Below are 21,991 nucleotides of genomic sequence, written 5' to 3'. Positions count from 1 at the left end.
ACTGCCTTTTGTGTTGCAAGAGGGGCTGCAATTAGGAGCCTGACAAATATCTCTCTCCCCTTCCATTCACCCTGCTGTCCCAACGTAGTCAAATTGAATCCAGGTAAAACGAAGTTACTTGTAATAGGGAACTCTAATCCGGGAATGGAGTTATGTCAGCCAGTTCTGGATGGGGTCACACTTCCCCTGAAAGACTCTGTCTGCAGTTTGGGAGTGCTCCTGGAATCATCACTTCATCTGACGGCTCAGTGGATGCGACAGTCAGGAGCACTTGTTATCAGCTTCGGCTGATACGCCAACTGCGCCGCTTCCTGGAGCAGGGAGACCTTGAAACTGTAGTACATGTGCTGGTCACCTCTCGGCTCAAATTCTGTAACACACTCTACATGGGGCTACCCTTGTGCCAAGTTCAGAGACTTCAATTGGTACAGAATATGGCAGCCAGGTTAGTTATGGGCATTTCTAGAACTGCCTACATTACACCGGTTCTTAAATCCCTGCCCAATCCGGATCCTGTGGGCCTCTAAGTCTAGTTCCCAGGTTGCCAGGCAATTGCCAGCGTTTTGAGGTCCCTCCGTCTTCCTCCTCTTGGCTTTGGCCTAGATTTTGGCTCTTCTCTCCCTCCCCAGAGCCCCCTCCCCCAGGACTCCAGAGAACCCTCACCCCCGAAAAATGTTGCTTCCAATGCTATTGAACCCTATCCTGTGTGATCCTTTCTATTTGGCACAAAACCCTTCCCCAAATGAGGTATCAGAAGGGAGGGTCTCTCCTCTGCCCCACTTTCCAGGAGGGAGGGGGCTCCTCAAAGACCTTTTTACCCTTGGATCCCCCTCCCCTCCATGGCCATGCCTCTCTACAAGGGTCTCTCTGCCCTCTTTTCTCATAATAACCCCCCAAGTACCTGGGACACAAGGAATCCCCCGAGGTGGGGGCAGGGAAGGAAATGGAAGAGGAGGCCTGGCAGGAACCCTGCCTTTCTTTGGGGGGAGAAGAGGGGCTTCCTTCCTTCTTATAACCCCCCAAGGGTCCCCCAGAAGACCCCCCCCCAGCCATTCCTCTGAATGAATGAGGGCTCTCCCCACTTCCCTCCCACCCTCAGAACAGACAGTGAGGGCAGCAATGGCTTCAGGGGCTGAGACTATGCATGCATAGATGCCCACAAAGGCTCCTCCTCAGCATGCGCAGGGATTGCCAGGGCCTAGACGCTCCTGCTTATTCCACTGGGGGCTTTTGCAGAAAAGGAAGGTATGTGCCGGGGGTTCAGCAGCCTCCCCTTCCTTCCCTCATTTCTTCCTTTGAGGAAATCGCAATGGACTCCAAGGTGCAGAGCTGGACTCAGGAGGGAAAGGCAGGAAAGGAAGGCTCTAGTTTGGAAATATAGCTGTCCCTCTGTATCCTATGTGTTTGTGTGTTTGCCTCTGCTGTCCTTATGGCTGGCAATGGAGCTGAGGACTGAGGAGAGAAGAAAGGGTCAGTTTTGGGCAAATTCCGAACTTCTGTGCATCAAAGAGTCCATTGTGTTGAAAAAGCAAAAATCTTTATTGAGAACAAAAAGAAATTCAGTATTTAAGCCAAAACTGCCCACTCCAATTCAAACAATGCATCAAAATCCCCAAACCTAAAATCCCACCCTCTTCCAAACCTAGCCCCACCTCCAATTCCCACAGTCTATGCCCCACAGGTAGCAAGGACCCTTTGCCATTCCCAAAAAATAGCCCTTTCTGTCAATACCTGCCCCCAATTTTCTTCAGCCAACATCCCAAATATCCCAAAAGCTATCATTCCCATAACTATTCTGCAACAAATCCCAGCCCCCATCTACCTAACCTATACCACGACCCACAATCCCCAGCCAAATTTACAACCCAAAACAATTATCTATACTATTAGCAATGAAAACCTAAACTTAAGAAAACACAATCTTAAAACATAAACAGACATATGGACAGACAAATCTCACAAACAAAATCAAAAGGGCCTTTTATTTGCACTGCTGGATTGAAAATATGCTTTTTGAATTCGTTAGTGACAAATATAATGTTAGTTCATTTCTGGGATTTGTGTGGCTTCTCTCCAGTGTGGACTCTCTGATGTCTTTCTAGGTTTGACTTGGAAGAAAAACATTTCCCACAATGCTGGCATTTGTTTGGGTTCTCTCCTGTGTGGACTCTCTGATGTGTCACTAGGTGTGCCTTTGAAGAAAAACCTTTCCCACAATGCTGGCATTTGTATGGCTTTGCTCCTGTGTGGACTCTCTGATGTCTCGCTAGGTCTGACTTTGAAGAAAAACCTTTCCCACAATGCTGGCATTTGTATGGCTTCTCTCCTGTGTGGATTCTGCGATGTTCCAAAAGGTGTGACATCTGAGAAAAACATTTCCCACAATGCTGGCATTTGTATGGCTTCTCTCCTGTGTGGACTCTCTTATGTGTCAGTAGGTCTGACTTTGAAGAAAAACCTTTCCCACAATGCTGGCATTTGTATGGCTTCTCTCCTGTGTGGACTCTCTGATGCATCACTAGGACTGACTTCCAAGAAAAACATTTCCCACAATGCTGGCATTTGTATGGCTTCGCTCCAGTGTGGACTCTCTGATGTATCTCTAGGTGTGCCTTCTGAGAAAAACATTTCCCACAATGCTGGCATTTGTATGGCTTTGCTCCTGTGTGGACTCTCTGATGTGTCACTAGGATTGACTTCCAAGAAAAACCTTTCCCACAATGCTGGCATTTGTATGGCTTCTCTCCTGTGTGGATTCTGTGATGTTCCAAAAGGTGTGACATCTGAGAAAAACATTTCCCACAATGCTGGCATTTATATGGCTTCTCTCCTGTGTGGACTCTCTTATGTGTCACTAGATGTGACTTCCGAGAAAAACATTTCCCACAATGCTGGCATTTGTATGGCTTCTGCCCGGTGTGGACCCTCCAATGCATGGCAAGGATTGACTTGTAAGCAAAACGTTTCCCACAATGCTGGCATTTATGTGACTTCCTGCCTGTGTGCATTCTCTCATGATTAAAATGTTCTTCTGTAAAGAAGGACAGTGACAGATAACATTGAAAATCAGATTTAAGAGAGGAGGGTGTTACCGCATGATTTAGCCCTCATTAACCCCTCCTTATTTGAGATTAGATTATTAAAGTTGCTGTGAGTAACCCAAGCATGACCCTGCTGCTTATGCCCCTAAATCCATGGAACGATCGTATCCTTACTCATAGGAACTAGGAAAGAATGGGGACTGCCTTGAGGTAATCAGTGGAAGGAGATAGTCAAAGGACTGTTGAAAAAATATTCTGTTAACCATGTGCAAAAATACTTTGATTGACAGGTGGCATAATATTCTGTGAGACTGCCATAGAGTCCTGAGTCAGAGCCCAAGGCATGATGGAAGCTAACTGCAGAGGATGCTTCATGCTGTGTAGCACCATGAGATGACTCACAACCAATACAGTATACAGCTCATATGGGGACTGGTGTGGATTGGATTGGAGTTGTGAGTACAAGAAAACGTGAAGGTGATAGAAGTTGGAGAGGAGAGCTTGCAAATATTTGTATTATTTTGCAGCTCAAGATAGAGAACCTCCAAGGATTTCGATGAAATCAACTGTGTTTGTGACTTATTTTTAGTGTGAAAATAGGTCAGTGCATTGCCAATATCTATATATCTGGGTATTTAGTTCCATACTCTGCTATGTTATTTTTGAGCTGCATCTGGGAGCATCACCCTCAGATTGTAATGTACATTGGCTTGTGAACGCAATCAAAATTCAGAGCCAACAAGGACATGAGAGGGGTGTGCTAATCCCTTTTGTCTGAGGTATTTACAACAAACACCCATTGCATTCAATTCGGTTTCACACCATTCTTTCCCCACACAGGAAATATTCTAAAGTGATATAAACCTCTCCGAACCCTCAGTTTTTGCCCCCAAGCACCAATTTCCGTATAAATATCAGCCCCGACTTGCTATTCTTCAGTGTCAGTCCAGTTACAGACAGACACTGTTTGTTTTCATGGCTAAGCACCTCAATGCACTCATCAACCCCAATTGTTGCAGGAACTACTGACCTCTCCCCATTCCAAATCCTCAACAATTGGAATAAAGATCTGGATAGGTAACGTATCACCATTATCAAAGACTTACATCTATTCAGCACTCCCGCCTTTCTTACCTATTTCTTTTGTGTGTGCATGAACACTTATATGTATGTGTCTGTGTGTTTTGCTTTCCCCCTAAATAAAACACAAAAACCTATTTGAAATCCCTCTGAAGTTGGGTTTGATTCAGGACCTGCTATAGCTGGGCAGGATCCAGAGGTCACTATTGCCCCAGTAAAACTATTTTGTTCTATTGAGCTAAGTACCAAACTCTCCTAAAAGCATAGCACTTGCGGGTATCCTCCTCATACTCCAGCATTTTGGGTAACAAAGGACCTCTTGAATCAACCATGGAGCTAAGGAAGCTCAGGTAAGAAAAGAAATATTAGACAAAAGCAGGTTTTGTGTCTCCCTTTCCTCCCTTCATAGTTATTACTCATAATTGCTAAATGAACCCCTAAATATGTCTGAAAACAAGGATTTCAGCTGGTTCTAAGAAGTTCACTCAAAACAGTTCTTAAAATCTGTGAGGTTGGTGGCTGCCTCCCAATTCCCAAGGCCCCTCTCCTGGCCCTTCCCAGAGGTCCCTTCCTCTCCGCACAGAGCTAGGCGATCCTGGCTTTGCTCCTGCCTTCCCCTCCTGGCTCCCAGAGGCTTGATCCCCTTTCTATTCTCCCTCTCCTCTCCAACCATCTGCACTGCTTTAGCATCTCACCTTCAGGATCTCTCCCCTCCCTTTTGATTTTTCACATTCCCTCCATCTCTCTATCACAGACACATACCCACAGAGTGTGATGCATAAAAGGGACACTTTGAGATTCATTTCTTCAGAAAGGCAGGACAATCAATATACAACTAATGCATTAGGAAAGGCAGAACAAGGGATCTGGGACCTGGTTTCTGATATTAGTGAGGGTCAAGTATGAGGGATGAGCCTTAAAACAAGCTTAAGGCATCTCTAAGACAGGGGTGGACTACTGTTGAGAAGTGGGGTGGTCATATTGGACCCCAGGGGATCTCAGAGGCAGCCCCACATTGTGTCACCTAAAAATATGGCATAATGTTTTGTCCCTCAATATCCCACAGCATCCCTTTGAGGAATGGAGGCTGTTTTGCCACTGCTGGGCCCTCTCTGAGCCATTGCAGGGCCAAGGGAGGCCTGTTTCCCAGAAAGCCTCTCCAGAGCCTCAAAAGGCTGGAAGAGGGGCCACAAAAGCCAGGAAACTTGCTCAGGAATGGGCTGAGGACCATTTAGGGCAAAAAGCATTAATCTCCATGGCTCCTTCCCACAGAATTCCAAAATTGGCAGTTTAGGATTTGATATTTAGAATCCTTACAAAGTGGAGAATAATAGTGCCTCACTAAAACTAGAAATTCCAAGATTCCACAGGAAGTTGTTAGGACAGTTAAATTATGTGAGAAAGGGAACTAGGAATGGTAGTCGAGCACAAGTTGAACATGTGTCAACAGTGTGATGCAGCAGCTAAAAAGGCCAATGTGATCCTAGGCTGTATCAATAGGAGTATAGTGTCAAGATCAAGGGAAGTAACTTGCAATAATCCTGTGTCCAGTTCTGGGCACAACAATTCAAACAGATGTTGAGAAACTGGAGCATGTCCAGAGGAGAGAAACCAAAATGGTGAATGGTCTGGAAACCATGCTCTCTGAGGAATGACTTAGGGAGCTGGGTATGTTTAGCTTGGAGAAGAGAAGGTTAAGAGTGGATATGACAGCCCTGTTCAAATATTTGAAGAGATGTCATATTCAGGATGGAGCAGGCTTGCTTTCTGCTACTCCAGGGAAAAGGACATGGGACAATGGATGCAAGCCACAGGGACAAGAGATTCCACTTAAACTTTAGGAGGAACTTCCTGAGAGTAAGAGTTCTTCAATAGTGGAATATACTCCCTCAGAGTTTGGTGGAGTCTCTTTCTTTGGAGTTCTTTAAACAGAGGCTGGATAGCCATCTCTCAGGGGTGATTTGAATGTCTGTTCCTGCATGGCAGAAGATTGAACTGGATGGTCCTTGTGGTCTATTTTAACTCTTTAATTCTATAATTCTAAAGTGGAATCATAGCACTCTGACAGTGAATTATGAAAGGGCCCTCAGTCTTCACAGGAAGGGCAATGGATTTAGGTTCCTTACCCACAGAGGCCACATTCTCATAATTCTCCATCATCACAGAACTGTACATAAGTTTCTGCTTTTTCGTCAACAGTTTCCATTCCTCTTCAGTGAAATATATCGCCACATCCGCAAAGGTCACCTGCAACAGAAAACAGCCCTCATCCAGAGAGTGACCAAGCCAAAGATGAGAAAAGCACATGGTGCATTGCAAATATTATTTGATCACTTTACAATTCAGTCCAGGAAATAAACTTTTAATTCTGTTAGCCAAAAAAAGCTACAGCCTTTGAGATCCAGCTTGTCTCAAAACTTTTCCATATAATATATACTATGATAAACAATATAATTTACTCCATTTCTGGAATATTATTGATTGATTAAGATTCTGACTATCCCAACATGTATAGTACATTTAGTCACTAATGAATTGTAGTGCATTTAGCCATATCTCACCTAATTTCAAAGGCAAATTTCACTTTTACTCTGGGCTTGAGGGCCACTGAGCCCAACCTCAATTTAGCTCCAGAGATATTCTTCCATATCCCCCAGCATTTTACAGATTGGGAAAGCAAGACAAATAACACCAGAAGAGGGTCAAGATGGCCGAAGTTGTTAATGATGATCACACAAGGGAGGAAGGGTACAGACGTTTGCTTTTGCCTCCGATTCCTGGCAATGGCAAGGCCATGTCCCCTTCCCCCCTCCCATCTTCCCTCTTTTGAGTGGATGAACTTGGAACACATTTTGAAGCAACTGAACTGACCTGAGGAGAAAAATGAAAGTGGGAGGAGGAGAGTGAAATAGGAAATTTTCAAAGCCCCTGAAAAAATGAAGTGACAGAGGATTAACCAGAACTCTCTCTGCCAGACTGGGATAGTGTGTTCTCCGCTTGCTTTCATGAGCCAGCCCAGACACAGATGAAACTAACAGTCAGGATGGCAACTTACCAAAGAGCTCTTGTGCCTCGGTAGCCTCTTTCTGTTGGATCCCAACTTCCTCTGCTTGGCCTCTGTGTCGGCCATCAAGTGGGCAAGGGGATCCTGCTCTTTGGTCACGTCCAGCAAGAGAGGCCCAAAAGGCATGTACAAGGGTCCAAGATGAAGTTCCTGAGAAAAGAGACCAGGGTAAGGCTTCGTTTGGCTAGAAAGCCTGCAGCACTCAAAGTCACTGAGATCAGCATCCTGCTGGGGACATAAGCAGGTGACGAATGTCTCATTTGGACCAATGCAGAAGTGGACATCCCCTTCCTCCCTCTGCACCAACCAAAGCCCCCTGGACCTAGCATAGAGTCACTGCAGCTCCCCTACAGAACAGATACTCCATGTCTTCTTAGAGTGGTGGGGGATCAGGGGATGGGGAATAGGAGAGGGCCCTGGTTATGTCCCTGCATCTAGATGTGAAATGAATGCATCATAAATAAATAAATAACCTGCTTTCCTTCTGCATTCCTCCTCTTTTCCCCATCATCAGCTCCTTTCCCAAGAAGGCAGCATCCGCACTATAGAAATAAGGCACACTGACACCGCTTTAACCGCTCAGTGCTATGGAATCCTGTGATTTTACCTTTGGACACTTAGCCTTCTCTGCCAGAGAGCTCTAATGCCACAACAAACTACAAATCCTAGGATTCCATAGGATGGAACTAGAAGAGTTAACACATTTTAGAACTGGATTATTTTTGCAGTGCAGATACAGCCTGAGTCAGTTGTAAAAGAATAGAAGCACCCAAGTTGAGTTTTTATCCTTTTAAAATGGTTTTGCTTTTTTTAATATAAGCATTTTGTTTTTCTGTCTAATCCTTATTCTTCTTGTTGTTGTTTGTTTGTTTGTATGTTTGTTTGTTTAATTCTTGGTAATATGAGTTATTCTGGTCCGTCTCCTTCCTTCTTGCTTGAAAATTTCTTAATAAGAAGCTGGAGAGACTTTTAAAACCTCCCAAAGGAGCCACTTTTGGCCTTTTTGGGGGGACTAGCCTCCTCTTAGAAGCCAAAGCCCAATGTTTATGAAGAAGAAGAAGAAGAAGAAGAAGAAGAAGAAGAAGAAGAAGAAGAAGAAGGCTTGTATGAAAACTCTCCTCCCCATTTCTGATCCCTATTAAAACCCATGATCCCCAGAAGGAGAAGAGCTGTGTAATAAGAAAACCCTCTCAGAAAAGAGACACAAAAGACACCCAAAGAGACACACTTCCTTCCTTTTCGCCCAAGGACCCTGGCCTCCTTCTGACCCTGGAGCCTCAGGAGAGAAAGAGAGGCCTCTGTTCAACTGAGGCCTCAGAGAAGGTTGTTCCCCACAGTCACAAGCAGCACAAAATGGCCACCAGAACACAAAATGGCTTCCAGAACACAAAATGGAATTCTGGGAAATGTAGTTTTGTGAGATATTGAGCCTTCTCTGTCAGAGAGCTCTGATGCCACAATAAACTCCATTTCCCAGGATTCCCTAGCACTGGGCCAGGGCAGTTAAAGCGCTCTGAAACTGGACTATTGCTGCTGTGTGTTTTGGACCTTTCTTGGCCGCAAACTGTCCATAGCCTGCAATGCATCTCCTAATTCTGTTGGTAGTCTCTCCCTCCCAACACTTTCTCATTTCCCCCAAAACCAGCGCAAAGCTGGCAGATGGAAAGAGGTTTTAAAGCAGCATTTAAATCTGCCATATTTTTTTTAAAGACTAAATGTCCCAAATGCTATTATCAGTTTTGTAGCTATTATTACAGAAAGATGTAGAGTGCAAACTCCTCAAGTACCTTTATTTTCTGGAGTGAGATGGGCTTTTCCAACTGACTCACTGTGATGATCTCCGGTGGTCCAAGCAGCCAAACTGCAGCCCTGTAATAATAATAATAATAATAATAATAATAATAATAATAATAATAATAGTTTTATAACCCTCTCTTCAGCCAAAAGACTATCAGAGTGGCTTACAAATTTTTAATTAGATATTTAGACATTATGGCCCTTATCCCAGTAGACCCTTAAATTCCTTAAATCACGCTGCCATCATGCAGTGAATTATAAAAGGATTTCCCTTAACCTACACTGGGACCAGTTAAGGAACCTTATTTCTACTTCTTTACTGATCTTCCAAGCATCAACCGAGCCAAAACACGTGTAAAAGGAGCGTCAAGTAGTAGATACTCCAAGGAGGTATTTATTATAGCTAACAAAATATAAGTAAAATATAAGTCATAAAAGATATTAAGAATCTTGCAGGTACAATATTTGTAAGTATATAATATTCAATTCATACAAGCTATTAAAGAAATAAATAAACCTAAGCATCCAATTCTGAGACTAACTTCCAAGATCCGCTCTTTAACTCTCTCTCTCGATCTCCAACCGACACAATTCCCCCAACTGTCTCTTGGTCTCTCAGGCCTTATATCTCCTTCTCACGGAAGCTTCCAGAAGAACCTTCATCTTGCTCTCTGATTGGTCAAGTGAGCCTTCCGTAGCAGTGATGTCACTCTGCATTTGCATAAACCTCCCTTTACTGCCTGAAGACCTCCATTGACTGGAGCACTGTTATTACAACAACAACAACAACAACAACAACAACAACTCTTTTCCTTGGAAGAGATTCACAACTATACCTTATTTCCTGGCTGGGAAGAATAGGAGTGTTCTAGAGGTTCCCATTTCCACTAAGATTAGGAGCTCCCAAATTCCCATGGAAGAGGTTTCCTAAGGCATGTGCCAGGACAGAGCGGGGAACGGGGGGCTCCTCATGGGCAAATGGCCGTTTGTCAGCTGAACTTGAGGCTCAGGGTCCCTAAGAAGGGGAGGTGCCCAGGCCCCCCAGAATCTCCTCTGAGCCTCCAGGAGAGCAAGGCTCAGGGAAGGGACAGTCTGCCAGGGGCTGAGAGCCGTTTGGACCAAACCTTGAGGGCACTTTCCCAAAAGCTGACCAGGATTGCTTTCAGGGGCTGGCATTTTCCTATCAGAGGACCATCAGGATCTCAAAGACCACTCCCCATTTTGGATTTTGTTTTTTCACTCTGCTGCCCTCAGTGGAGACTTGCTTGCTCCTAAGGTGCCATAGAGATGAGCATGGAACGTACAGGGAAGATGGCTTTTGCAATCTTTTCCACCATTGAACTTACCTTGTGTTGTCTTCAAGCCTTTCAAAATAGAGCAGGAAAGTAATCGGGGGGAGAAAGCAAAGTCCCACATTTGCTCCCATAAGCTCCCCTGAAGCTTTTCCCAGCATGCCCTAGTCCTCAGTCTCCTTCCCAGGCTCCACCGTTTCCTAGAGAGATGGAAACCTTCAAGGGAGAGTCCTTGGGGGTCAGGCCAAGCTCTCCTCTGCTTCCCCAAGGCCTCCTTCTCCATCCACTGCTGGTCTTTGGAAGGGAGACATAGACTGCTCTTGGGAAAGTTACTTTTGGAGGAACAGAGACTCCCAAAACCTCCCAGTTTGACTCTAACATCAAGTATGTCAAATATCTGCAACGAACTGGGCCAGGTCTTACACCAGGAGTTGGGATCCTGTGACCCTCGCTCCGTATCCCCATAATGAAAAAGACTGAATCTCCATGACTGGTGCTATGTTTCATACTCTTGGGATGGGCAGCCAGGAAAACAGAATGCTTGAAATAATTCAAAGGTTTATTGGATGGAGACAGAAGTGCAAGATGCCTTAAAACCATATGTTCTGAATCAAAAACAACATCAAAGTGAGCTCTAATAGTTTTACAGGACAGAATCTGGATAGACACTTCCTCCAAACAAAAAGTATTTCACACTTCCACTTTCTCTCCTTTTTGGAAATGCTGATGCCTCAAGGGCTCGATCCTAAGCAAAACAAGAGATAAGGTTTGAACTGCTGTGCAATTCAGAGGTCAAGGTGAAATTGTATATGGTTTTTTTCAAGGTGTAATTATATAAATGGTTTAATTTTATAAAATAGTTATAATTTTAATCCCTTTGCATTGTTTTGAATTTGTACCGTATTAAATTTATTGTTAGCCACCCTGAGTCCCTATATTGGGAGAAAGGATGGATGTATATAAATAAAATAAATAAACTGGAGATCCCTTGAAGATCCATTGGTTTCTTGGTGTAAATAGCCCTCCACCAATAGAGACAGAGACTGAATGAGTCTGTCCAGAATTGCTATGGGTCATTTTTGGCACCTGGGTTGTATCTCCATTGTCCAAACCTAGCACTTAGATACCATGAAACTTAAAGGACTCTGTCCAACAGAATCCTGGGATTTCTTATTTCATGAAGTACTTAAAATTATATAGCAACTCTCATGAAGGACTGCACTGGGGCTCTCTACCAAGCATCCAGTTCTAAGCACCCCATTCCCAGGTTTCTCTAGGGTGGATCCACAGCCGTTAACATGGCACCAAACTGGTACATATGCACAGGACTTTGGTTGCCTACTTTCTGGTGTCCCTCCATCTCTCTTATAGGGTTGTGAATTCAGGATTGTCCCAGGTCCTGAGGTTTGTGAGCTAAAGCCTAGGACCTGGGGCAGGGCCTCTAGCGATCTCATTCAGCCTAATGCATAAATTACTAACCACAGTCGCTCACAGGTTGTCATTAAAATGTACTCAATATACTTTCCTGTGTAGAAATGAAGAGAGAAATTTTTAAAGGTCTGTTCCCAGATCAAGGGGAAATGAGAGAATTATTCTTTCTCACTTGCTTGGAGAGACAGGATAAAAAGTGTGAAGTCGAAGGCTTTCATGGCCGGCTTCCATAGCTTTTTGTGGGTTTTTCGGGCTATGTGGTCACGTTCTAGAAGAGTTTCTTCTGATGTTTGGCCAGCATCTGTGTCTGGCATCTTCAGAGATTTCAGTCACAGATGCTGACGAAATGTCAGGAAGAAACTCTTCTAGAACATGGCCACATAGCCCAAAAAATCCACAAACAACTAAGGATAAAAAGCATTCAATTTAGCCTCCTTCTTTCTAGCCAGATGGCGAATGCAGAGTATAGTAGTGAGCCCTTGTACCTCCAGAACTGAGACAAAGCAAGAAACTAAACCAATCCATAGACCCCTGCAATTTATCTAGTTGTAGAAACCAATGAACTAAGCCTCGCAAATTATAATAAGCTACTGCTCTCACATCTGATCTGGATGTTTGCACAGAGCCCTTTCCTCTTTCCTGGAATTGGGCTCCCTCCAAAATGGACAAGAGGCAGCCTCATCTCCTGTCTGAAGATCATGCATGAAAACTGGAAGCTCAATGCCAGGCCCTGCTGTATCGTATCTTTACTGCCACGTGTAAAAAGGGCAAGGAAAAACACCTGTTAGAGGAAAAGAAAGCAAATAAAACCTGATCCTTTCTGGTCCAGGTTTAGGTCCTGGGCAAAAGAAGGGAAACCAGGATTTGACTTGGGAGTTAGCAAATGTTGTGTGGCCTGCCCTGCCTGCCCTGGGGCCTCATTGGGGACCAAATCCATCACCCTTATCTTCCCCCTCAGTCAGCATTCTCACAAAGGAACCAAATTTAGGGGTCTCCCATCGGCATCTCCAGGCACCCACCTTTTCTTTCCTTTCCTGCCAAGGAAACCCAGAAGGAGCCCCTCTTCCCAAGCAGCCAACGACCAAACCCACCAGCCTTCTAGAACCCTATTCAGGCTCCAAGCCAACCGCTAACAATGGTCCAAGTTCAGGGCTGCTTTATTTGTCTGGCTGAATGCTAGGGAATTCTGGGAAGTGTAGTTTTGTGAGATATTTAGTCTTCTCTGTCAGACAACTCAGATGCCATGATAAACTAAAATTCCCATGATTCCCAAGCACTGAACTAGGGCAGTTAATGTGGTTTATTTCTGCAAACTGGATTATTTCTGCAATGTGTTTATGACCTCTGTTACTATTTGAGCATCCACAAGGCTCTGTGGGTTTGAAGGGAAGATTCATCATCATCATCATCATCATCATCATAATTTCTGCAGTGTTTTTGAACCAGATCTGAGAGAGCCCTGCAGCCTGGATCTGCCCAAATCCCAAATATTGCCCTCTCAGCAAAGCCTGGAGATATTAACCTTTAAGGACCAGAACTCCTCAAAGGCTGACTTTCCCAATCTCTCCTGAGAGACCCTCCTGGACCTAGAGCAGCCTCAAAGAAAGGGGTCCCATTGAATGGGGGGCCCATGTCTTTCTGAGTCTGTGGGTCCAGAGGAAGAAGACTGTTTTCCAGGACCCTCTTCCTAACCTCACAAGGCAGCTCTTAGCATTTGCCCAAAACTGCTCTTGAACATTCAAAGATCAGGCAAGCAAGATCTGCTTTGCTGTTTGCAAAAAAAGATGGGAAACAATGGGCCCTTGGTATCCTTTGGGATTTGGTTTGGATAGTAAAATCCATGGGTGCTCAAGTCCCATTATATAAAATGGGTGACCTTGGGTAAGTCACACTCTCTCAGCCTCTGAGGAAGACCAATGGCCAACTGGAAGGCGGACAACACACACACACAAACACACATCTACATGATGGAAATGGCATTCATTCTGGGCCATGAAACCCACTGCAGGGGAACCTTGGGCAGCAGACACTCTCTCAGCCTCAGAGGAAGACAAAGGGCAAAGTGGAAGGCAAACTTGAAGGCAAAGAAAGCCTGGGAATAGGGTCACTAGACATGAGTTCAAGGCACACAGCACACCCCCAGCCCCCAAACCACACTCTCTCAGCCTCAAATGATGACAATGGTAAACACCCTTCGGCAAAACCTACAAAGAGACTCCTGTGACAGTGTTGCCTTAGGATCCCCAGGAAAGAATTGAAGGCACACAATTCTCCCCCAAAGTCTGGGAGGAAAAGAGGAGGAAGGCTTAGAGGAAGGTTCTGAGGTGGAGGAGGAGGAGGAAGAGGAAGGGCTTACAGGAAGGGTCTGAGGAAGAGGAGGAGGAAGAGGAGGAAGGCTTAGAAGAAGGCCCTGAAGAGGAGGAGGAAGAGGAAGGGCTTACAGGAAGGGCCTGAGGAAGAGGAGGAGGAAGAGCAGGAAGGCTTAGAAGAAGGGCCTGAGGAGGAGGAGGAAGAGGAAGGGCTTACAGGAAGGGCCTGAGAAAGAGGAAGAGGAGGAGGAGGAAGGCTTAGAGGAAGGGCCTGAGGAGGAGGAGGAGGAGGAGGAAGAGGAAGGGCTTACAGGAAGGGCCTGGGGAAGAGAAGGAGGAAGACGCTTAGAAGAAGGACCTGAGGAGGAGGAGGAGAAAGGCTTAGAAGAAGGACCTGAGGAGGAGGAGGAAGGCTTAGAGGAAGATCCTAAGGAGGAGGAGGAGCAGAGAGTCCTCTGGAGGATTCTGCAGAGGAAGAAGAAGGAGAAGAAGAAGGGGCTCCTGAGCATACGCAGAGGCCTCTGGGGGAGAAGCCACAGGGAGAAATCTCCTGGTTGTAACTTATTATTACTATTATTAGTAGTAGCATTAGTATTATTAAATTTTATTTATTTATAAAGACATGGAAAGACGTATTTATAAAGAGCATCTCAGTGAGTCTCTATATTATAGCATCAGGAAAGATTTTAGGTGCTGTTAAGGTTTGGAAATGCTGTTTGGGGTCCCTTCTGACTTTGGGGCCCTTTCATCCTCCATTTTGGGTTCCCTGAAGGCCTCAGACTGCCAAATGCTGAGGAAGAGGCGGCCATTTTGAGTTCTGGCAGCCATTTTGTGCTGCTTGTGACTGTTGGGAATAATGTTCCGGAACCTTCTCTGAGGCCTCAGTTGAACAGAGGCTTCTCTTTCTCTCCTGAGGCTCCAGAGTCAGAAGGAGGCCAGGCTCCTTGGGCCAAAAGGAAGGAAGTGTGTCTCTTTGTGTGTCTTTTGTGTGTCTCTTTTCTCTGCTGTTTCTGGGGAACATGGGTTTTAAAAGGGGTCAGAAATGGGGAGGATAGTTTTAATACAAGCCTTATTCTTATTTTTCACAAACATTGGGCTTTGGCTTCTAACTGGAGGCTTGACCCCCCAAAAGGCCAAAAGTAGCTCCTTTGGGAGGTTTAAAAAGTCTCCACAGTTTTCTTATTGAGAGATTTTCAGGCAAGAAGGAAGAAGAAAGACCAGAATAACTCATATTACCAAGAATTAAACAAGACTTGGGCGCTTCTACCCTTTTACAAGCGACTCTGGCTGTATCTGCACTGAAGAAATAATCCAGTTTGAAACCGCTTTAACTCTCCTGGCTCCATTTTGTGGAATCCTGGGATTTGTAGTTTGTTGTGGCATGAGAACTCTCTGGCAGAGAATGTAAAATCCCAGGGTTCCATAGCATTGAGTGGTTAAACCGGTGTCAAAGTGTCTTATTTCTATAGTGCAGATGCAGCCTTCTTGGGAAAGGGGCTAATGATGGGGAAAAGAACAGGGGAACTCTGGAGGTTTCAGCAGATGATTTATTTATTTATGATGCACTCATTTCACATCTAGCTATGGGGACATAACCAGGGCCCTCTCCAATTCCCCATCCCCTCATCCCCCCCACTCTTAAGAAGGCATGGAGTATCTGTTGTGTAGGGGAGCTGCAGTGAATCTATGCTACGTCTGGGAAGCTTCGTTTGGTGCAGAGGGAGGAAGCAAATGCCCACCTCTGCATCAGCCCAAAAGAGGCATATGTCATCTGCGTTTGTCACCAGCAGGATGCCGTTCTCTGTGTCTTTGAGTGCTGCAGGGTTTCTTGCCAAGCCAATCCTAACCCTGGGCCCTTTTCTCAGGAACTTCATCTCAGCCTCTTTGGACACAGCTTTGGGCCTCTCTTGCTGGAAGTGACCCAAGTGCAGGACCACCAGGACCCCTGCCCACCTGATGGCCAACACAGAGGCCAAGCGGATGGAGTTGGGCTCCAACAGAAAGAGGCTGCCGAAGTACAACAAGCCTTTGGTGAGTCACTAACCTATTAGCTTCATCTGTGTCACTTCTGGGCCAATTTATGAAAGGAAGCAAATAATATACTGTCCTAATTTGGCAGAGACAGTCCTGGTTATTCCTCTGTCACCCCACTTATTCAGGGGCTTTTACACATGTCCCAGTTGGTCTATCCTCCTCCCACTTTCCCCTTTCTCAGCTCACTTCAGTTCCTGAGTGCAATTGAGTTTACAGCCTATCAGCTCAAAAGTGGGGAGAGGAGAGGAAAGAGGGAGACTGGATATGGCCCTTCCCAGGAGGCTGAAGCAAAAGCAAACTACTGAGCCTTTCCTAGCTTGTGTGATCTTCCTCATAAACAACTTTGGCCATCTTCATTGCCTTCTGGGTTGCTTGTCCACATGTGTCTTGTTTTTCCCATCTAAGAAATGTTGGGGCTATGGGAGAAAATCTCTGGATCTAAATATGGGGCGGGCCCAGTGGCCCTCAAGGCCAGAGTACTCCCCAGAACTGCTTTATAAAAATGACATTTGCCTCCGAAATGTGGCAAGAAATGGCTAAATGCACCATTATTCTTTTATGGCTATATGTACTATATATTTTGGGACAGTCAGTATCCTAATCCATCATCAATATCCCAGCTATGGCCTAAATTATATTGTATATTATATTGAAAAGATTAAAGACAAACTGGATCTGAAAGGCAGTAGCTTTTTTCTGGCTGACGGCATTTAAAGTTTATTTCCTAGACTGAATTCTAAAGTGATGAAATAATATTTGGATGCACCATGTGCTTTCCTTCCCTTTTGTTTAGTCACTCTCTGGATGGGGGCTATTTTCTGTTGCAGGTGACCTTTGCGGATGTGGCAGTATATTTCACGGAGAACGAATGGAAACTGTTGACAAAGAAGCAGAGACTTATGTACAGTTCTGTAATGATGGAGAATTATGAGAACGTGGCCTCTGTGGGTAAGGAACCGGAATCCACTAGCATTATAGAATCATAGAGTTGGAATAGACCACAAGGGCCATCCAGTTCAACCCACTTCTGCCATGCAGGAATACATTTCCAAACACCATCCAGCCTCTGTTTAAAGACCTCCAAAGAAGAGGACTCCACCAAATTTTAAGGGAGTATATTGCACTGTCCGATAGGTCTTACTGTTAATGTTTAGGTGGAACCTCTTACCCTGTGGTTTGCATCCATTGTGGTGTCTCCTTTCTCTGTAGCAGCAGAAAGCAAGCTTGGTTCATCCTCAAAACGACCCTTTCCAATATTTAAACATGGATATCATATTTGTTGTTAATTTTCTTTTCTCCAGGGTAAACATACCCAGCTCTCTAAGCCACTCTTCATAGGGCTTTATGGTTTCCAGATCTTTCACCATTTTTGTTGCCCTCCTCTGGGCATGTTCCAACCTGTCAACATCCTTTATGAATTTCAGAGGCCAGACCTGGACACAGGATTATTCCAAGTGAAGCCTGACCAAAGCTCTATAGAGTGGCACTATTACTTCCCTTGATCTAGAAACTATACTCGTATTGATGCAGCCTAGAATCACATGGGCCTTTTTAGCTGCCGCATCACACTTTTGCCCAAGTTCAACTTCTGGTCTACTGGGAGTCATAGATCCCTTTCAAATGTAGTTTAATTGTGATAGCAACATCCTGTAGAATATCTGAATTTGTAGTTTTGTGAGGCACTATTGCTCTCCACTTTATAAGGATTCTAAATACCGCATTGTAAATTGCCAATTGCCAAATCCAGCTTCTGTCATTCATCCAGAATGTTTTTGGGGTTTAGGGAGAAATTGTTAGTCATTTAAACGATAGTAGTTTTAAGTAGTTGGTAAGGATATTGGGGCCTAGAATGGCTTCAGGGAAGGGAAGCAGTTGTGGAGGCTGTTAACTGCCTGGTCTGTGAACTCTGGGTGGCAGACATGCTCCAAGGGTGAGTGGCGTATGTGAACAGTGGAAGAAGAAGGCAAGAGGTACCTTGGCAGCTGGGCTGTTTAGGGGCTGAAGGGGAGGAAAAGGGAGGAGTGTGAAGGTAGTTAATGACAGAGGGAAAAGGTTTAGACACTTCAGAGACGGCATAGACTTATTAATGGACGCTACTGCCTGAGTTTCTCAATAAACCTTTTGGTGGAAGCAAAGGACTTTTTAATTCTGAAACTTAGTTTCGCCCCCAGATATCACACCAATGCTAGGATTTTGGAGGAAGAAAGCATGGAGATTACCAGTAATGCATTTCTCATGGAAATGGTAGCACATTTCTGAGTATCTTTCATTTTTTGGCCCTCTTCCAGCCTTTTGAGGTTCTGCTTCACTTCCCCAAAGGGATACAATGGGATACTGAGGCACAAAACTTTATTCCTATTTTAAGACAATACAATGTGCGGTTGCCCCTGAGATCCCCAGGGGGCCAATGTGACGCCCCCAATCCCCAACAGTAGCCCATCCCTGTCTTAGAGATGTCTTAATACTGCTCCCTGGTGCTTGATCCTCACCAAAACAGAAGTCCAGGTCCCAGCCCCCTTGCTTTGCCTTTCCCAATGAGTAATTTGTATATGGATTATCCTGCCTTTCTCAACAAATGAGCCTCAAAGTATCCCTTTTATGCATCACATAAATGGGTGTGTGTCTGTGATAGAAAGCAGGAGCGGATGTGAAAAACAGAAAGTCAGGAAAGAGATGGTGAAGGTGAAATACTGAAGCAGTGCAGATGGGCAAGAGGAAAGGTTGGAGAGCGGAGGGAAAAAGGGAAGGGGATCAGGCTTTAGAGAGGGATGAAATGCACAGATATAGGATGGGGAACACCTGGCTGAATGAAACTACGTGTGAAAGGGATCTAGGAGTCCAAGTAAACCACAAGTTGAACATGAGTCAACAGTGTGATGCGGCAGCTAACAAGGCCAATGTGATTTTAGGTTGCATCAATAGAAGTATAGTGTCAGGATCAAGGGAAGTAATAGTACCATGGTATTCTGCTTTGGTCAGGCCTCACCTGGAATATTGTGTCGAGTTCTGGGCACCACAATTCAAAAAGGATGTGGAGAAACTGGAGCATGTCCAAAGGAGGGCGACTAAAATGGTGCAGGATTTGGAAACTATGAGGAACGACTTGGGTAACTAGGGATGTTTAGCCTGGAGAAGAGAAGGTTAAGAGGTTATATGATAGCCCTGTTTAAATATTTGAAGTAATGTCAAGCTTGTTTTCTGCTGCTCCAGAGACTAGAACACTGAACAACGGATGCAAACTGCAGTAAAAGAGATTCCACTTCAACATTAGAAGGAACTTCATGACAGTAAGGTCTGTTCGACAATGGAACAAACTCCCTCTGAGATTTTGGTGGAGTCTCCTTTCTTAGAGATCTTCAAACAGAGGCTGGATGGCCATCTGTCAGGGATGCTTTGATTCCTACATGGCAGAATGTGGTTGGACTGGATAGCCCTCGTAGTCTCTTCCATCTCTATGATTCTAGGCCTCTGGGAGCCAGGAGGGGGAGGCAGGAGCAAAGCCAGGATTGCCTAGCTCTGTGCGGAGAGAAAGGGACCTCTGGGAAGGACCAGGAGAGGGGCCTTGGGGATTGGGAGGCAGCCACCAACCTCACAGATTATACTGATAATAATAATAATAAGTTTTATTTGTATTTACCCGCCTCTCTCAATGGAGCGAGGCGGTATTACAACCGTAAAATAGCCACAAAACAACAATAGCATCCAATTTACACACAGTAAAACAACAAAACGCTTAAAACTCAATTTGGGACAAATAAAAACATCATTTAAAATGCACCATTGTGATCAGAAGTGGAATTTTTCCTTAAGTTCTTTACAAGAGGTCAGCTGGGTAAGCCTGCCGGAAGGAATCTGTCTTAAGTCCTTTCTTGAAAGCATCCAAGGTGGTGTTAAGACGGATCTCCTCCGGCAAGTTGTTCCATAACTTGGAATTGCTTTAGCATGTTTCTTGGGTGGGGAAAGAATTGTCTGAAACTGAATTAAATGAAATGGGTGCTTGGTGGAAATACTTCAGCCAAAAAGGATTATTACACCAGCTCTCAGGTCCTTCTTGACTCTGAATTCTGGTCTGAATTCTGGTCCCATTCAAAGCCAATGTATAGCACAGTCTGAAGGCGACACTCCCAGAGTTCAATAATAACATAGCAGAGTACAGTAGCAAATCTCCAGATATAGGCATTGGCAATGCATTAACCACTTTCCACACATAAAAATAACTCACAGCCACAGTTGATTTCCTCCAAGTCCTTGGAGGTTCTTTAGCTTGAGTTGCAGTAGAAAACAAATATGTACCAGCTCTCCTCTCTGACTTTCATCAACTTCACAATCTCTTGTACACACAACTCCAACCCACATCAATCCGCATGTGAGCTGTATACTGTATTGGTGGTGAGTCATCTCCTGGTGCCACACAGCATGAAGCATCCTCTGCAGTTAGCTTGCATCATGCCATGTGCTCTGACTCAACACTCTATGGCAGTCTCACAGGAAATGATGCCACTTTTCAATCAAAGTATTTTTACATATATATATTGGAATATTTTTCAAATGCCTGACTATCTGCTTCTACTGATTTCCTCATGACAGTTCCCCTTCAATTTCTTCTTTGGTAGCTCTGAGTAAGAATACAGTCATATGGATTTGGGGCATCCAGAACAGGGTCATGCTCAGGTCACTCACACCAACATTATTAATTTAATCTCAAATAGGGAGGGATAAACGTGGGGCTAAATCTTGGCGTAACCCTTTCCTCTCTTAACACTGAGATTCAGTCTTGTCTGTCATTGTCTTCCTTTACAGAAGAATTGGTCATTCATGAGAGATTCCACACAAGAAAGAAGTCACATAAATGCCAGCATTGTGGGAAATATTTTGCGTACAAGTCAGTCCTAGTCATGCATCACAGAGTCCACACAGGAGAGAAGCCATACAAATGCCAGCATTGTGGAAAATGTTTTTCTTCAAAGGCACACCTAGTGATACATCAGAGAGTCCACACAGGAGAGAAGCCATACAAATGCCAACATTGTGGGAAGTGTTTTGCCTACAAGTCAGTCCTTGTCATGCATCACAGAGTCCACACAGGAGAGAAGCCATACAAATGCCAGCATTGTGGAAAATGTTTTTCTTCAAAGGCACACCTAGTGATACATCAGAGAGTCCACACAGGAGAGAAGCCATACAAATGCCAGCATTGTGGAAAATGTTTTTCTTCAAAGGCACACCTAGTGATACATCACAGAGTCCACACAGGAGAGAAGCAATACAAATGGCAGCATTGTGGGAAATGTTTTTCTCAGAAGTCAGACCTATTGGCATATCAGAGAGTCCACACAGGAGAGAAGCCATACAAATGCCAGCGTTGTTGGAAATGTTTTTCTTCAAAGTCATACCTATTGGCACATCAGAGAGTCCACACAGGAGAGAACCCAAACAAATGCCAGCATTGTGGGAAATGTTTTTCTTCCAAGTCAAACCTAGTGACACATCAGAGAGTCCACACAGGAGAGAAGCCATACAAATGCCAGCATTGTGGGAAATGTTTTTGTCAGAAGTCACACCTATTGGCACATAAGAGAGTCCACACAGGAGAGAAGCCATGCAAATGCCAGGATTGTGGGAAATGTTTTTCTTCAAAGTCATACCTATTGGCACATCAGAGAATCCACACAGGAGAGAACCCAAACAAATGCCAGGATTGTGGGAAATGTTTTTCTTCCAAGTCAAACCTAGTGAAACATCAGAGAGTCCACACAGGAGAGAAGCCACACAAATTCCAGAAATGAACTAACATTATATTTATCAAGAAGCAAAACAAATAATGTATTTTAAATCTTGTGGTGATAAGAAAAAGCCCTTGTGATTTCGTGTGTTAGGTTTGTGTGTCCATATGCCTGTTTATGTTTTTCAATTATATTTTGTTATTTTGAGGTTTTATTTGCC

The 21,991-nt window shown here is 44.5% G+C and overlaps 2 protein-coding genes across 2 annotated transcripts in view; one reads left to right on the top strand and one right to left on the bottom strand.

The window, feature by feature from the left end:
- Positions 1-21,991, top strand: part of LOC149287725 (uncharacterized) — a 415,509-nt gene that overhangs the window by 378,862 nt on the left and 14,656 nt on the right. The window contains exons 3-4 of the mRNA XM_089492576.1: positions 20,849-21,291; positions 21,373-21,770. Of these exons, the coding sequence (XP_089348702.1) occupies positions 20,849-21,291; positions 21,373-21,770 (841 nt within the window). The remainder of the gene's footprint in view (positions 1-20,848; positions 21,292-21,372; positions 21,771-21,991) is intronic.
- On the bottom strand, positions 1,397-9,041 carry LOC149287726 (uncharacterized). The gene is made up of 5 exons (XM_089492520.1): positions 8,973-9,041; positions 7,177-7,335; positions 6,248-6,368; positions 2,216-3,031; positions 1,397-1,452 (listed from the first exon to the last, which is right to left on the bottom strand). The coding sequence occupies exons 2-5, from the start codon at positions 7,309-7,311 to the stop codon at positions 1,397-1,399; spliced, it is 1,128 nt and encodes a 375-aa protein (XP_089348646.1). The 5' UTR covers positions 7,312-7,335; positions 8,973-9,041.

The sequence above is a fragment of the Sceloporus occidentalis genome, unplaced genomic scaffold (genome assembly GCF_023333645.1).
Source record: "Sceloporus occidentalis isolate IW3139 unplaced genomic scaffold, rSceOcc1.0.p SCAF_57, whole genome shotgun sequence".
Taxonomy (NCBI): Eukaryota; Metazoa; Chordata; class Lepidosauria; order Squamata; family Phrynosomatidae; genus Sceloporus; species Sceloporus occidentalis.
Note: the sequence above shows the minus strand (reverse complement) of the source record. Positions and strands in the feature narration are given on the sequence as shown.